The 14,971-nt window shown below is 42.7% G+C and overlaps 1 protein-coding gene across 1 annotated transcript; it reads right to left on the bottom strand.

Moving 5' to 3' along the window:
• Positions 1–10,908: 10,908 nt before the first annotated feature.
• LOC149834796 (cyclin-D3-3-like) lies at positions 10,909–12,606 on the bottom strand. Its single transcript, XM_090011560.1, has 4 exons — positions 12,119–12,606; positions 11,712–12,012; positions 11,465–11,595; positions 10,909–11,330 (listed from the first exon to the last, which is right to left on the bottom strand). The coding sequence occupies exons 1-4, from the start codon at positions 12,485–12,487 to the stop codon at positions 11,049–11,051; spliced, it is 1,083 nt and encodes a 360-aa protein (XP_089867686.1). The 5' UTR covers positions 12,488–12,606; the 3' UTR covers positions 10,909–11,048.
• Positions 12,607–14,971: the final 2,365 nt, after the last annotated feature.

Raw genomic sequence — 14,971 nt, 5'->3', positions numbered from 1 at the left:
ACTCCTGGGGAACCATTTATGGTGCTTGCACTCCTATGGAATGTCATAAATGTTGCAAACAATTATAAGCAAAATGAAAAAAAGAAAAATTTGAATAGCTGCTACTTCGTGCTAGCTAGTTGCTAGGGGTAGGGCTGATAAATGAACCCAGCTTGAAGTGTTCAAGTTTAGCTCATTCTTTGAGCAAGTTGAGCTGAGTTGGAGCTGACAATGAGCCCGACCTAAAGGATCTGAGTTCAAACTCATAATGAGCCCAAGTTAAATGAGCCAAGCACGAGCTGGCTTATTTATAGAAAAGAATATATTGTTTCAAAGTTGGAAGCAGTAAGTTACAAGTGAATAAATTGTTCAGAGCCTGATGTCACGGATTTATTTCTTTCAATAGGCCAGTGTGGCGTGACGGTCTTTCCTTACCGCCGCAAACCTACTTGTCAGTCGCGGAAGCTTGTAATCAGAGTGCAAGAGAGCAAGAGAGAATAGAGGGAGAAGAATTGCAATCACAAGAAGCAATCACAACGAAGGTTAACAAAAGAAAGCTCAACGCATTTAATTCATTCCCAATTTTTGCCCGAGGGCTATTACAGTTCAAGCATATGGGCTGCCCCTTCGGAATATTGATTCACCTAAACTGGGCAGCTTACATCAGATTCAATAAAAGCAAAACAGACTCTAAGCACAACTTTATAATGTAAGTCGCAAGGGAACATGCTCCCCCCTTCAAATCATGGACCGTCCTCGGTGCCATCTGTTTCATGGTAAGCCCTGACTTCGGCTGGGTAGTGGTTGTTCATTTGAAATACAGGCTCTCATGTTGGTTCTGTTGTTTCCTCCCACTACACTAGATATTTCTTCGTTTCGCTCAAGTAGTTGACCTTGTGACGAAGGATCTTATTAAGGCGCTTCTCAGGCCGTTGTGCTGCTGGGACCCTCTGCATGATGGGAGCACATTGTGGCATGCCGCGTTTTGGATCTCCATCGTCTGGATGAAACTGCTTTAGGTTGCACACGTGGAACACTGGGTGCACCTTGAAGTTTGGGGGCAACTCCAGCTTATATGCCAGCTTGCCCACCTTCTTTGTGATGGTGAAGGGTCCTTCATACTTTCTAAGTAGTCTGCGGTGTCATCCGCGAAAGATGCTTGTGCGCCCAAGATATAACTTCACCAACACTTGGAACCCAGTGAGCCAACGATGCTTGTCCGTCCACTTCTTCATTCTCTTTGCTGCCTTGTGTAAGAATGTCGTTGTCAACTCATTCTGCTTGTGTTAGTCGTGAATAAACTGATAGGCGAAAGATGTCATTCCATTTTCTTGTGTTGCAAGAGTGTGCGAGGTTAGTGGTTGTTGCTCTGTGGCTATCTCAAACGGGTTGTGGCCTGAAGACTCGCACTTCTACAGATTGTAACAAAATTGTGTCACGTCAAGAAGTTTCATTCAATTTTTTTTATTAGCACTAACAAAGTGCCTAAGGTATTGCTCAAGTATCATGTTGATGCGCTTTGTTTGCTCATCTGTCTGCGGATGGAAGCTTGTTGAAAACAACAAATCAGAGCCAAGTAGCTGAAAGACTTCACGCCAAAACTTGCCCGTGAAGCGAGCATCGTGATCACTCACAATGCTCTTTGGTATGCCCAGTGCTTTACCACATGCTTTACGAACAACTCTACAGTCTTCTCTGCAGGGCACTCCTTAGAAGCTAGGATGAAGATGGCATACTTTGATAAACGATCCACCACAACCAAAATAAAACTGAGGCCCTCTACCTTTGGCAGACTATCAATGAAGTTCATGGAGATGCTATCCCAAGGATGTTCTGAAATTGACAAAGGCTCAAGGAGACCGACAACCTTCTGGTTTGTCCCCTTATCTTGCTGGCAGATAAGGCATGTCCACACATACACCTCAACGTCGTCCCTCATCTGCGGCCAATAGTAGCCGCGCTCAAGGAGTGCTAAGGTTCGCTCTTGACCAAAGTGGTCAGCCCATAGTGTATCATGGCACGCCTTAAGTAGTTCTCGGTGGAGGCTTCCCCACCGCGGTACGAAGATGTGTCCTCCTTTTGTCATGAGGAGGTCATCATGTAGCCAAAATCGTCGAGTCTTTTCTGCCTGCACCAGAGAAACAAGATGTTGTGTTGTCGGATCATGCTGCATCCCTTCGCGTATACGGCTCAACAATGTGCCCTCCAAATGCACTTCAGAAGGCTCCACGTGCGCAGCTGTCAGTTCAGCTCTGCGACTCAAGGCATCTGCAATAACATTGGTCTTTCCAACCTTGTACTCCAAGGCAAAGTCAAACTCAGCCAAAAACATCTGCCACCGAGCTTGTTTAGGCATCAGCTTCTTCTATGTCAGAAAGTAGATCATGGCCACATTGTCCGTCTTGACGATGAACTCGGCACCCAGAAGGTAGGGTCGTCAGGTCCTGAGGCAATACACGATGGCGGTCATCTCAGGTTCATGCACTGTGTAACGTCTATCTACATCCTTCAGTTTCTAACTCTCATATGCAATCGGATGACCCTTCTGCATAATAACTCCGCCAATAGCAAAGTCTCAGGCGTCTGTGTGGACCTCAAAGGGTTTTGAGTAATCAGGTAGTCGCAACACTGGCTCCCTCATTAAGGCTTTCTTCAAGCCATCAAAGGCATCTTGGCACGCTCCTGTCTAGAGCCATACCTGATTCTTCTTTAACAAATTTGTGAAGGGCACAATAATGAGGGAATAACCTTTGATGAAACATCGATAATAATTTGACAAACCAAAGAATGACCGCAATTTTGTTACTTTGTTTGGCGGAACCCATTCCTGGATGGCCCTTATCTTTTGCTCATCCATATACAGCACACCACGTCCCACAATGTGGCCAAGAAAGCTGATGTCCTCCTGCCCAAAGAGACACTTATCTCATTTGACACAAAGGTCATTCTTCTTCAGCACCTGAAACACTGTTCGCAAGTGCCCAACATGTTCCTCTATGTTGTTATTGTAGATCACGATATCATTTAGGTAGACTACTACAAACTTGTCTAAGGGTAGAAGATCTGGTTCATTAAAGTCGTGAACGTGGCTGGAGCATTTGTCAACCCGAATGGCATTACTAAGAATTCATAATCACCATAGCGAATGATGCAAGTTATCTTCAGCTCATCGCCTTCAGTAATCCTCACTTGCCAGTAATCCGATCGCATATTTAACTTGGAAAAGATACGGGCACTGCCTAGCTGATCGAACAAGTCTGCTATCAATGGCAATAGGTATTTGTTCTTCACCGTGACCTTGTTCAAAGTATGGTAATCCACATATAACTGTTTGAAGCTGTCATGTTTCATCTGAAAAAGAACCAGAGCGCCAAATAGGGCTTTCGATGGATGGACGATGCATGCGTCCAACATCTGGTCTAACTGTCTATGCAGCTCATTCAACTCAACTGGCCTCCTACGGTATAGAACCATTGCGGGAGGTTTCGCTCCCATGGTCAACTCAATCTTATGGTTGACCTCGCATCTTGGTGGAAGAGGCTTTGGCAATTTCGGAGGCATCACCCCCCGAAACTCCTTCAACAGTGGGGCTAGGGTCGGCGGCACTGTTGCTTCTACCTTCCCTTCTTTTGTATGCATAGCAACTAAGAATGTCTGATTCTCATGCCTGACACCCTTTTTCAGTTGCATCGCCGATAACACTGAAGATTTGCCTTTCTGCGTAAGGCACTGCACTGTGTGGGACAGGTTTGGTCCCATAATCGTCAATGTGTTAAAGTTTGACAGCAGCATAACATTCTGGCTTCGCAGAAACTCCATACCTAGAATCATCTTGAAATCGTCCAGGGGCACCACAAAGAAGTTGGCTTTGTCAGCCCAACTCCCCACTTGGATAACCACATCTCTTGCTTCACAAAGGATGGGCTTAGCCTCAGAGTTTACCATTTTGATGGTCATCTACTTTGGCCTGGACTTCAAGCCCAACCGCTCTACCTCTTCCTGCGAGACAAAGTTGTGTGTGGCCTCGAAGTCTATCATAGCTGAAGTAGATTTTTCATTCGTAATGACTTCAAGATAGATCAATTCTTTGCTAACTTGCATGTTCTCAATTGCACAACTTCTAGCTGTGTTGATCGACCGCATGGCTCTCATCCACGGTTGCATGGTCTCAATGTCACTGCATTCAGTATCACTGCATTCTTTCTGCATTGCATTGGCTTGCTCGTTGTCCTTTACGAGGTGCTTGGGGCACTGTTTGGCGATATGCCTGTCGTCATAGAACCAGCATATCACAATTGTACCCTTATTATTTTTGTTATGCTTTGTGTAGTTCTGTTTCTTGTCGGATTGATGGTATGTCGACACCTCATCTTTGTTGTTGCATCGCTCATCCTTCTTTCTTTCATGGTCAAGCTTCTTCCTGATTTTGGTTGATGGGGTGAAAGGCTTTCGCTGAGTGTCAACTAAGTGCTCGACCGCCACATATGCATCTTCCAAAATACGGGGGTTGTTCCTTTCTATTTCAGACTGTGCCCATGGCCGAAGTCCCATAATGAACCAGTTGAGCTTATCCTCTTCTGGCATGTTAGGCAACTCCAGCATAAGCTTCTGGAATGTTCTGACATAGTCTTGTAACAAACCAGTATGTTAAAGCTCATGAATCATCCGGTATGTCTGCCTCTGCACATTTCTCAGCATAAAGTAGTTGCACAGCTTTATTTTGAAGTCATCAAAGGTGTCTATCACGCATTAACCCCTCTCCATGTCGTTGCGCTTCCACCTCTACCAAGTGATAGCATCCTCATCCAATAATGTTGTTGCAGCTTTAATCCAGAGATCTTCAAGCATCACATTTTGAATATCCAAGTAGTCTTCTACTTGAAACAAAAAGTTCTTAATGGCCTTGCTGTCTCGAGAACCATTGAACTTTGCGAGTCTTGGCATATCAATCCTTGATGGCCTCTCATTATTTCTACCATTTAGGGTCACTGACTATTGCAATGTGCGGTTTTTCAACTGAAGCTTCCCTACTTCAGTCTACAAGTCAGCCACTTTTGTCGTCAACGAAGTGATCTGCCCCATCTGTAAGTTCACATGCTCTCGCAGGCTCGCCACCATATCATTTAGTTGACCGAATGATTCAACTATGCGTAAAATCACTTCCTCGTGCGAAGTCACATCTTTCATTAGCTTGTTGACAGTTGCAGCCATCTCTTCTTGGCCCCGAGGTGAACCCATCTCCTCAGCTTCGGCAACTATTTTATCTTTGGTGTTGCGCAGATTTTGATAAGGCGCCATGATATCTTGCTCATAAATCGCAGTCTGTCGGCGTGTCTGTGAACACCGACTCCGGAGTCCCTTCCCCAGCACGAGAACGGGCTCTGGTACCACTTGCCACGGGCCTATTCCTTCAATGGACTAGTGCGGTGCGACAGTTCTTTCTTACTGCCGCAAGCCTACTTGTCAACTCGTTTGTTAGTCATGGAAGCTTGTAATCAGAGAGCAAGAGAGAATAGAGGAAGAAGAATTTCAATCACAAGAAGCAATCACAACGAGGGTGAACAAAAGAAAGCTCAACGTATATAATTCATTCACAATTTTTGCCTGAGGGCTATTACAGTTCAAGCATACGGGCTGCTCCTTCGGGGTATTGATTCACCTGAACCGAGCAGTTTACATCAGACTCAACAAAAGCAAAATAGACTCTAAGCACGACTTTACAATGTAAGTCTCAAGGGAACACCTCAAATAATAAGATTTAATCTCCAAATGTATTTCTTTCAAATCAAATGCTTCAATCATTTTTTTCTAGACTATATTATATGAAGCAAAATATATCTATTTGGCTTACATTAGCCTGAGCCAAACCTAATACTTATTTTCATATTTGGCTTGCTGAGCCTCTTCACGAGCTGGAATAAGGCCTTTACACTAGGGGGATGGAAAGAAGACAAGGTACCGATACTATGGAGTATGGACAATAGTCTAGTGGAAATCATTCTGGTGTATGGACAATGGTCTAGTGGCAATGTGTATTCGCTGTCTACAGTTTTACAAGATAACTGTAGCTTGGATGCTATGAGAGAAAGTGGCAATGGCAATGGCAAATAGACAATGCCAAAAAGAAAAAGAGGGAGGGTACAGTGGGCTGTATTTATTTCAACAAAGCATGTCCTCCCGGACAATGGTCAACTCAGGATCCAGTGGCAATGAGCAATAAATCATCCACCCACCCTCTCCCTCTCAAATGATACAGTTACCTAGTTTAAATTCTGTGTTTGGACAGGAGGGCTGCTGATGCCAGGGTGTCGCTTGTACAGTGTTTGAAAGCAGATGCCAACATACTCCAAATCATTGTGTTTGGTTAATCAGGGGAGTTTCAACTGCTGGGCGTCCCATGTCTGTGGATATCTTCTTTTTTTTTTTTTGATGAAGAGGAACCCTTGCTGAAGCAAGGGAAAACCTGTGTGGGGCCCTACGACCACCCTGCCTTACGTGGCCCACCTCTTAAAGTTACGGACACACCCGTGTGCCAGCGGGGTTTGATCCGGGTCTTCAACTCAGCACCTTCACAACCACTCCGCTGGCCATGTCTGTGGATATCAGAGATTGAAGTTTTCAGCACATCACCATGTAGCAGGCTTGCACATAAAACTGGAACCTTCTAGATAGGACGGTTTGGATTCAGGTCCAATCTAGGCATTAGCAAATCCGATTTAATCGGGTTTGGCCTAATCAGATTTTGGATTCAGATAGAAAAAGACAAAAGCAAAACTCCGATCCAACTAGCTTAAAACCTGGTATTTATACTTAATCGGATCAGGTTTTTAGTCGGATTGGGGGTCAGGTTTGAATGAAAATTTTAATACCAAACCCGGATCTGATTATTAATCGGACTGAGATTTGGCTACTAAACCCGCTTAATGAACTAGGATTCCGGTTTCACCTGAACCGTTTACATCCCTACTTCTAGATGTCTGGGTTTTTCTATACCTTGGATATTTTTATTATTTTTACGAAGAAACCTCACCCCAGATTGTAGAGCGCCAGCCTTAGACTGTCATACCAATGGTTGCCGTAACGAAAGGAGCTGCCCACAATAGGATTTGAACTTAGGGTAGGCAGAAACACCCTTGTCCACAAGCCCAAGACCATGTGGATGACCCCTTGAGGTCCCCTACTTGGGTCAATATGCTAATGTGATTTAGCTTGACATAAATCTCAGATTCATGCTCTCTCTCTCTCTCTCTCTCTCTCTCTCTCTCTCATATCAAACCTCATCAATTGCTGGAATTTGAATCCAGTAACAAACTGTAGGTCTGAGATCCGAAGATCTCAAGCCCTAAGAACAAAAGCACCCTTAGAGGGCGTTTGATTCTGAGGGACGCCTGGTGCGTGTGGCCCATGCACGCCCGCTTGTCCACACAAATGCGGGATGTACGGATGGGTGAGACACTCTGTCCTACGTGGAAGCATTTTGCTGTCCCACTCTGTTCCACCCCCACCTTGGGGATTTATGCACACACTCTTTATCTTGACACTCACCCTTGTCCATCTTGAAGAATGATTTCACTACATAAAGATACCAACAATAGTACATTTATCCACTAGATACAATGATATTCCAACTAGCAATAGATGCTTTTGGTTCCAAATCGACTTTAGTTTGGGCTTTTTCTGATTTGTCAAGAGTCGCTTCGACAACATAAACCAAGATCACACATTACTCCTCCAGATGCCATCATTTTTCCAAGGGGGGGGAGCTGTAAGCACGTTTTGGACAAGTCATGCAGCCATATTACAGGCTCTACCGTTCCTCCCATAACTGCACCAGTCTTCCATAAAGAATGCACCATGAAAAACTATCTACCTCCGTATTCTGTAGCTAATAGCACTATCTTGGTGAAATAGAATAGCCCAGGCAGGTCTTCTCTGAATGGGTTCAGTGTGACAGCTCAATGTGCATCAGATTGGGCCCCAGCTCATTTGGTGCCTTGCCCTGCTTGGACACCATGTCAGGAGATTGGAAGCCTGATCACCCAATAAAGCAGATTGGCCTGCCTCAACATATAATCTATAGTTGGGTAAATCCAAAAGTTTCTTTCCCTAAAGAGCTCTGCACGCCTGGTTAGGTGTTCAGTTTAAAGCATTCAAGTTGAAGACATCAAGAGTTCAATATCCAAGATGGAACAGTGTGTCCCTTCTCTTAAGGCCAAAACAGCAGGCACCCCGAAAAAATGTCAATCGCTCCTGAGCCTCACCACCTTAACCTAGGTTTTTCCTTGTTAAATATTGAAAAAAAAAAAGTTCCAAAATTTTCTTATACGTTTGTTTTTCTGATTTACAATGTAGTCGGATGAGTAAAAAAGACAGAAGTGAGAGCCGAGGCAATGAGGTGGCCACATCAGAACAGTTTTTAAAGGCCAAGTACTCTTCCCAACTCTCACCTCTGCCTCCTTAAATGCTTGCACATTAATCCCTTCATTCAAAAATGAGATGAACCTAATTGCAAGCAAGAAAGAGTGCCTATAATTTGCTGTAAAAGGAGGAAGACATGTAGACTTCAAAGATGGAAAACACAATAGGCCCCTGCAATCTGAGTTGTTCACTTTATTATATTTAAGATGGGAGAAGGCACATCAATACCATCCTCATCTTCCGGCCCAGAACCACCCGCATCTCAAAGCCCCACCAGCACTGTCCACCTTATAGATGGACAGCCAGAGACCAATCGGAGGCCAGCCAATGTGTGGTCTGTGATGGAGTAGTTTTTATTTTTTCATCGAAAAAAAAAACTCATGTTTATAGAAAAGTAAGACCATTTTCTCACCAAGTCAAGGAAAAACCCTCCCATAACTTGTCACTTATGACACATGGATGCAGCTATAAATACGGGGTTACAGTCATTTTTATAAAGTTTTTGACATAGTAGCATTATGCATATAAGGGATATGAAAATAAAGGTAAAACGGAACTCATGTGACATTGTGGACAGCACAGGTAAAACTCTTGAGATCCTAGCAACGAGGGGTCCGCTTGTCTGGCACTAGTGCACGTCACGAACCTTGTGTTGGGACGTTGCAAGTTCGAATCCCAGATGGTATGGTTGCATGACTGGTAGGGGTCTGCCTAACCCCAGGTTTCTCTTTGGAAAAAAAACTCTTGAGGTCCCTCCTATCCAACAAGGAGTGGAATTCTCCGAGGAGTACACCCCATTTGGACCATGCATCAAAGGACGCCCTTGTGAATTAAGTACCGTGGATCTCGGCCTGGTGGAGAGTTTGGGAGGAAAGGAACAATTAGAGGCAAGAAAATGTCTGCCAGATCTACTCATTCGGTGGTTCAACTGGATCTGTTTTTTTCTGCAAAATTAAATTGGCAGGGCTCGGACCTATTCGTGGTTGGGCAAGCAGGGTATTGGATCTCACTTGCTTATAGTCGATATTTGAGATTCTGTTTTGACAAGCTACTGTAATCATTTGTTTTTTTATTTCTTTGGATATATGCTGAGCTAGATGACGCCTTGTCATCCGGCGTATTCTATGTACTTTATTTCTATCTTAATATGAATTTTCTTCCTCTCTCTCTCTCAAAAAAAAATAAGAATTAGGAACCCTGGGTGTCCCATGTCAGGTGAAAAACACAGTCAAGCCCTTGCAGGTGAAATAATATTCATGCACAGAAAAAAAGTGGCAAAAACCCATCTATTCGGCAATGAGAAAAAATGGGTGCCCTTCACATCCACCACCAAATCACTCGGAAAAAAATCTCTGATGTATGCGTGCATGTATGCCCAATTACAAGCATTCACACTAATCTTATTAGCATGTCTTTTATTATGCCCATTGCTATTCTATTAATTTGTTATCAGAAAGGTAGCGACCATTCTGTCAAAAAAGAGACATGCCATCATATTATTCGACAATTATTAAGGGGGCCCTGCAATCTGCCTTGTTGAATCTTGGAAAAAAAAGACGCACAACACCGTTGAAATTTGGAAACACCTCAATAATTCCACTCCCCGACCACCACCAACTTTGGTCTAACTTTACACAGAAAAGGTGAGGGATCTGACCTTCTAGCTTTCAGAAACACCACACACTGGACACCCCTTCCTTGGAAGGGCATCCTAGTTAGTCTGCCTAATGTGAAGGGGCACTTAAGTAAACATGGATTGATAGGCAGAGATCTTTCGAGGGACAAGAGGCCCTACTATAGCTTGGCACAGTAGGAGTGGCATAGGAGGAGGGTTACCAATATGACCAAAATGCCCTGTTGGAATGGCTGAACTTACGGTGGTGGTGCGTGATTAGTACCCTGATTGGTTGGTTAACGAGCAATGAATGGATGGTGGATGGAGAAATTGGATGAGTTGAGGGGAGTGAGAGAGATGCAAGGCTGGCTCAGAGGACGAGGTCAACTCAAATAAAACGAAATCGTAATGGCCGACAGCTTAACCTTCACTGCACATGAGAACAAACCCATAATTTTTTTTTGCCATCTGCTCTCCTTCCATGTGGTAGGTGCACCATTGATCGAGAGAGAGAGAGAGAGATGGTGGCAGTAGTGAAGCAGTGAGCGTAGGTTCTCAGTTTTCGTGAGAATTGGAAAACAATAGCTGGCAATTTAAACAAAGGAATTCAGATTAATTAAAAAGGTTTATATATGCAATTTTCATGAATAACAATCTTGAAATTTGAGTCTTATGATGTTTTACAGTTAATTAAACCACTAAATTCGTAAATAAATCATGTTAAACACGTCTATATATTTTTGCCAACACCATGCAAACGAAAGTGTACCACCACATGGGGTCATGGTTCGGACTTCAGAACCACAATAATTGGTGGTAGCGGTCCTGGTAGGCTCTCACTTTTCGTGAGAATTGGAAGGCAACAAAGGCGTGTAATATACATAAGGGAATGAATATATGAACGTTTATATATAGTTATTTATAACCAAGAAGCATTTTTTTTCTTTTTTTTTCTTGAAAATACAGAGATGGATAGAACAGCGAGCGGAGTGATACTCATATTGAAGTCCTCTTTTTTTTCTCGTTTTTATAATGGTTAAGGGCTTCGAAATATGTCCACGAACACTTGGTTGAAAGGAGAACTATGGAGCTGTGGATCATCTAGCCTGCCTTTCTTTGAAACGTTCTCCTGTAAACCCACAGGTGAGGATGGTGATGAGGAGGAGGAAGATGATACCCACGAACTGTTTGTGCCATCAGAGTTGAAAGATGCTTCAAAAACTCCAGTTGGGCTGCTTGGTAATGCAGGGAACTTGCGTTTTGGCCTCCCCGTCATTGATGAGTCCTTAATGAGTTGAAGGCATCCTTTGACATCCTTCTGCTTTGTTTAAAAAAGAAGGGGGTTTGTTTAGAGAAATTGAACTGCAGAAGAGAAACGAGCACCAGATTTTTTCCCAAGGTTTTCTTTGGACATTATTTACATATAATTCAAATGGGCAAAAACTTGAATACCTTGCTGATTTCCATAACAGCCAGAAGCTGGTTCTCATATTCTATGGGATTGAAAGGCTCCAACTGTTTGATCACATATAACATTACAGATGACGCCACAATTGATGACATGTAGCATACAAATCTGTAATCTGGTGGAGTAAAACAAAGAAAAAATATTATGTAATTAGCAAAGAAAATCACAAAAGACCGTCAAGAAATAAAGTGTTTTTCTTTGCTAGTAGTAGTAGTAGTAGTAGTAGTGTACCTCTGATCAAAGACAGAAGCAGCTGCTCACATCTCCTAAAGAACTCCCAATGCAGATGCGTCTTTAACCCCAACCTTCTGATGATATGATCAATGAAGGAGAGAGGGGTTACAGGATGCATCTTCCATTCTAATGATGAGAGAACCAGGAGCTCCATTCTCTGAATGGTTTTGGCCTCAAATATGTAATTGGTTTCTTCCACCTGTAGGTCTAGAAGAAGAGGGACTTGTGTCTCTTCCACCTTGGCAGCCAAAGACAGACAAGCCACAGCAGCCAACTGTGTCATCCATGGCTTCTCCCTCTGCACCAAAAGAACCAAAAAAGATCACAATTTTTTCCAAAGAAGAAGAAGAGAATTGGGGAACACAAAAGATATATATATATATATATTTGTAGAATTCACAAACCTGAAACTGCAGACTAGAAAGAAAACGATCGAGAAAGTTAACAGAGAGAACAGCAGTGTGTGCTGTAAAACCGTAATGGGCATTCACGGAAAGGATCCATTCAACCGCTTCTCTGCGAGCAGAGGCCAAAATGGGGTCGTTTCTTAGAGACTCAAGGTAGTCCAGACCAAGCCTTTTTTGGGTTTTCTCTTTGGTTGCCAGAGATACCAACTCATGGTGCTCCCAGAAGAGCTGCTCACCCACCAACCTGCTGGAGAGGTTGTGAAGAGGAGAGGCTTGGCTGCTCTGAGAGAAACTCTCTTCTTCTTGGTAGTCCCCCTTCTCATCCCAACCATCCTCTGCACAGTAGAGATTGAGCTGAGCCATCATCCTCTGTGTAGAGGAAAATGCTGGTTTTCAAGGCATTTTGGCTTCTCTTTATCCCTCTCTCTTCCCCCACATCCGCAGAGAAATAAATAACACAAAAGAAACAGAAGAAAAGTCAGCACTCTGAACCGTGCAAATGAAAGCTAAGTTTTATGTGCATTTGGTTCCTTAATTGCCCACTTAACCTCTAATATCCTGATTACAACCACATGATCATAAAAGAATAATTCATTTAATGCACTCCCCTAAATAAAGTTTGAACAGTACATTAATGCACCTGTATTATTACTAATGTAACGGATCACAATAAATAACACAAGTTTTTCTCTTAAAAAAAATTAACACAAATTTTTGTACATATATGCAATCTCTTAATCATATATCACATAGGAATATGATTTTTTTAATCATCATTTGTTTTTTTGAAGAATAATCATCACTATGCACTACATATACGTACATGTTATGTGTAGAGGAACAGGAACATATGTATGTATCTTCATACTTCATGCTAACATAATGTGTGTATGTAATATGAAAGGATACTGTTAGTTTGGACTTTGGAGTCTGCTTTTTGTCGTGCAATGGCGGTCAGGAATGTAACGGGCACGGAGACCAAGCCGGGCACATGAAAATAACTCGAAGGGAGAAGGAAAGGAAAGGGGCTCTACAAAAGAGGATTGGTGGGAGATGGATCATCTTGTTGATTCGCCCTCGTCTTCTTTTCCTCCTTGCTAATACACTAATACCTACCTAACTAAAGTATTACCATAGTTGGATTTTTCTAATCCATGCTTCTAGATGATCTCTCTCTCGATATATATACCCCCCCTCCCCCGCGAAGACGGTCGTTAGCTACATCTCGTGTTCGAGGGTCCAAATGAGCATCATGTATATAAGCATGTGGGGCTCGTATCCTCTTGTGTGTCAACATCACCTAGCATCGGAATATAGTGCGGTTGCAAAGACTTAAGTACCCTTTCCTGTTATGCTCGCCATGAAACGACGGTTCGAGAAAAGGATAAAAATGTCCTCCATCTAGAAAAGTGAAGCACCGGTTTGAGAAAAGGATAAAAATGCCCTCCATCTAGAAAGTGAAACGCCGGTTCGAGAAAAGGACCAAATTGTCCTCGATCCAGAAAATGGAGGATGATCTTAACTCTTAAAATAGTCCAAACGTTCCATTTTTGCCCGAAACAGTAAACTTTTGCAACTTCTGTTGTAACAGGTGCTCCCTTTGACGATGCACCATTTGTCGTCGTCTGTTGCCACTGGACTCTTTTTTGTCATCGTATGTTTCCACCGGAGCACCCTTTGCCATCGTATGTTGTCGCCGGAGCAACCTTTGCCTTTGTTTGCTGTCGTCGGAGCACCCTTTGACGTCGTCGGCTGCCGCCAGAGCATCTTTTGCCATCGTCTGCGCAGTGGCAACATCGTTGCCACCATCGGCTGCATCTCCCTTCTGGGTGTTTCTCCTCCACTGTCGGATTACCAAAACTCTTATCGTTTCGGTGAGTTTCGTGTAAGGTTTTGTTATGCAAACAAATCGATTTGTAAATCTGAATGCCAAATCTTACAACTGGGTGGCCGTCTTCATGCTAAATAATACATATTTTCATACTGAAACAAATCGATTTGTACTTATCCACCTTCTAGGCATCGAAAAACAGTTAGCAAGATTTGTTCTTATGAAGACCAAACATTTCAACGATATGTACTTATGAAGGCTAATTTTCTACAACGATTTATACGTTTGAAGCATGAACGATTTATATGTTTGAAGCAGTAACGATTTAATGAAACTACCACGATTTATACTAAATTATTATAAATCGTACAACAATGTATATGTATGAAGCCAAACGTTACAACGATATGTACGAAGGTTGCGATTTATACAACGATTTGTAAGTTTGAAGCAACAACTATTTATACATTTAAAGCACTAGCGATGTGTATTTAAGAAGTTGCTTCGATTTGTACTTAAGCTTGCTAAATCTTACAACAATGTTTACTTATGAAGCCAAATATTGCGATGATTTGTAATGTTAGTGATTGTTTAACGAATGGGATAATTTGTATTATTATATACTTGGGGAGGCGATTGTAACATATAATGATGTGATTAAATTTATGTGTTGTGCAGGTTAGCAATGTCTATAGCGCGTCAAACAAGAAATAACTCTTCATTCTATGGGATGAATATTAGATAAGTTATCCGCCAGTCCTATCTATATGAGCATTATGAAAGGTACCAAAATATAATAAAGATTGAGAATGATAAAGACAGGGAGAAAGCATTAGAATTGTATTATGCGGAGGATTATCCATCAGATATTGAGGCTGAAGACCAAAGGAAGAATGAGGAAGAACTAAAGATGAAGAAGAAGAAGGGTGGCGAAGAGAAGGAAAAGCAAAGAAATAAGGAGGAGAACGAAAAGCAAAGGCAAATGAAGAAGGTGGAGGAGAGGGGAAGGCAAAGGAAGA

This window comes from Nuphar pumila, chromosome 6 (assembly GCF_984573655.1).
Source record: "Nuphar pumila chromosome 6, dmNupPumi1.hap1.1, whole genome shotgun sequence".
NCBI classification, from domain to species: domain Eukaryota; kingdom Viridiplantae; phylum Streptophyta; class Magnoliopsida; order Nymphaeales; family Nymphaeaceae; genus Nuphar; species Nuphar pumila.
Note: the sequence above shows the minus strand (reverse complement) of the source record. Positions and strands in the feature narration are given on the sequence as shown.

Excerpts from the sequence above, each read along its gene's own strand:
- LOC149834796 (XM_090011560.1), bottom strand. The coding sequence starts at position 12,487 with ATGATGGCTCAGCTCAATCTCTACTGTGCAGAGGATGGTTGGGATGAG. Across the intron at positions 12,013-12,118 it reads TTTCTAGTCTGCAGTTTCAG|AGGGAGAAGCCATGGATGAC; the intron begins GTTTGTGAATTC and ends CTTTTGGTGCAG. Across the intron at positions 11,331-11,464 it reads CTGTTATGGAAATCAGCAAG|AAGGATGTCAAAGGATGCCT; the intron begins GTATTCAAGTTT and ends TAAACAAAGCAG.